An 811-nucleotide genomic window follows, 5' to 3' on the forward strand; every position below is an offset into this window, starting at 1 on the left:
AGACACTGAGCACCAGCACCCGGGAGCCCACGGCTCAGCCGACACCGAGCACCAGAGGCACGGTTCCCCTAGGAACCAAGAGCAGCTGCTCCCGGGGGAATGGCACACATAGTCACCCCGGTTTGGCCAGCTAAAATGCCGAGATCCATTCTGCCTGAGTGAGTTTCATGTGGGCAAACATGACATGAGACGTGGCACAGGGAAACATGCTTATGTGTAAGGAGCAAGCACCTGCTGTCCTGACAGAACGATGCCGTGAAACAGAAAGGCCTCACCTCGTAGCCCCTGGAGCTGTTTTGAATTCCGAAGTGTGGGGTCCCCGGGTCTGGGCAGGTGTTGTGAGCAGGGTCTGAAATTTACAATCACAAACTGAGAACGGGGCAGGACACTAACCGGCCGCACATAATTGAGACAATTGCCTTTACACACATGTGCGCGATGTTTTGTATGTACATTGGGAATTAAGGGAAATTGCTCTTTTCACCTTCTGTTCAGACGCCTTTTAGATAAGGGTCTCTCGTGCTGTATCACTCATACCCTCAGTCTCATCAGCATAGCACCTGCTCCGTCCCTCCCTGGACACAGTCTGTCTCCGGACCTCCGATCCCGGCCGGTTAATAAACTCCTCTCCCACAGCCACCTGCATGGCCCGGGTTTTCAGGAGTCAATCAGTGGCCGCTCCTCCATCCTCCGTGACGTCAGTTTACTTAAGTCACTTCTCCTCTAAACGGAGGGCGCGTGTTTGATGCTGCAGGACGGAAGCCCTGGCAGCCACCGGTGGCATTTTCCTGCCGCAAGACCTGGGCCATCG

At 55.0% G+C, this 811-nt stretch overlaps 1 protein-coding gene across 1 annotated transcript in view; it reads right to left on the bottom strand.

Moving 5' to 3' along the window:
• The window catches only part of CSMD1 (CUB and Sushi multiple domains 1), a 710708-nt gene that overhangs the window by 14738 nt on the left and 695159 nt on the right, over nucleotides 1-811 (bottom strand). The window contains exon 62 of the mRNA XM_015570591.1: nucleotides 276-349. Coding sequence (XP_015426077.1) covers nucleotides 276-349 — 74 coding nt within the window. The remainder of the gene's footprint in view (nucleotides 1-275; nucleotides 350-811) is intronic.

The sequence above is a fragment of the Myotis davidii genome, unplaced genomic scaffold (assembly GCF_000327345.1).
Source record: "Myotis davidii unplaced genomic scaffold, ASM32734v1 scaffold807, whole genome shotgun sequence".
NCBI lineage: Eukaryota > Metazoa > Chordata > Mammalia > Chiroptera > Vespertilionidae > Myotis > Myotis davidii.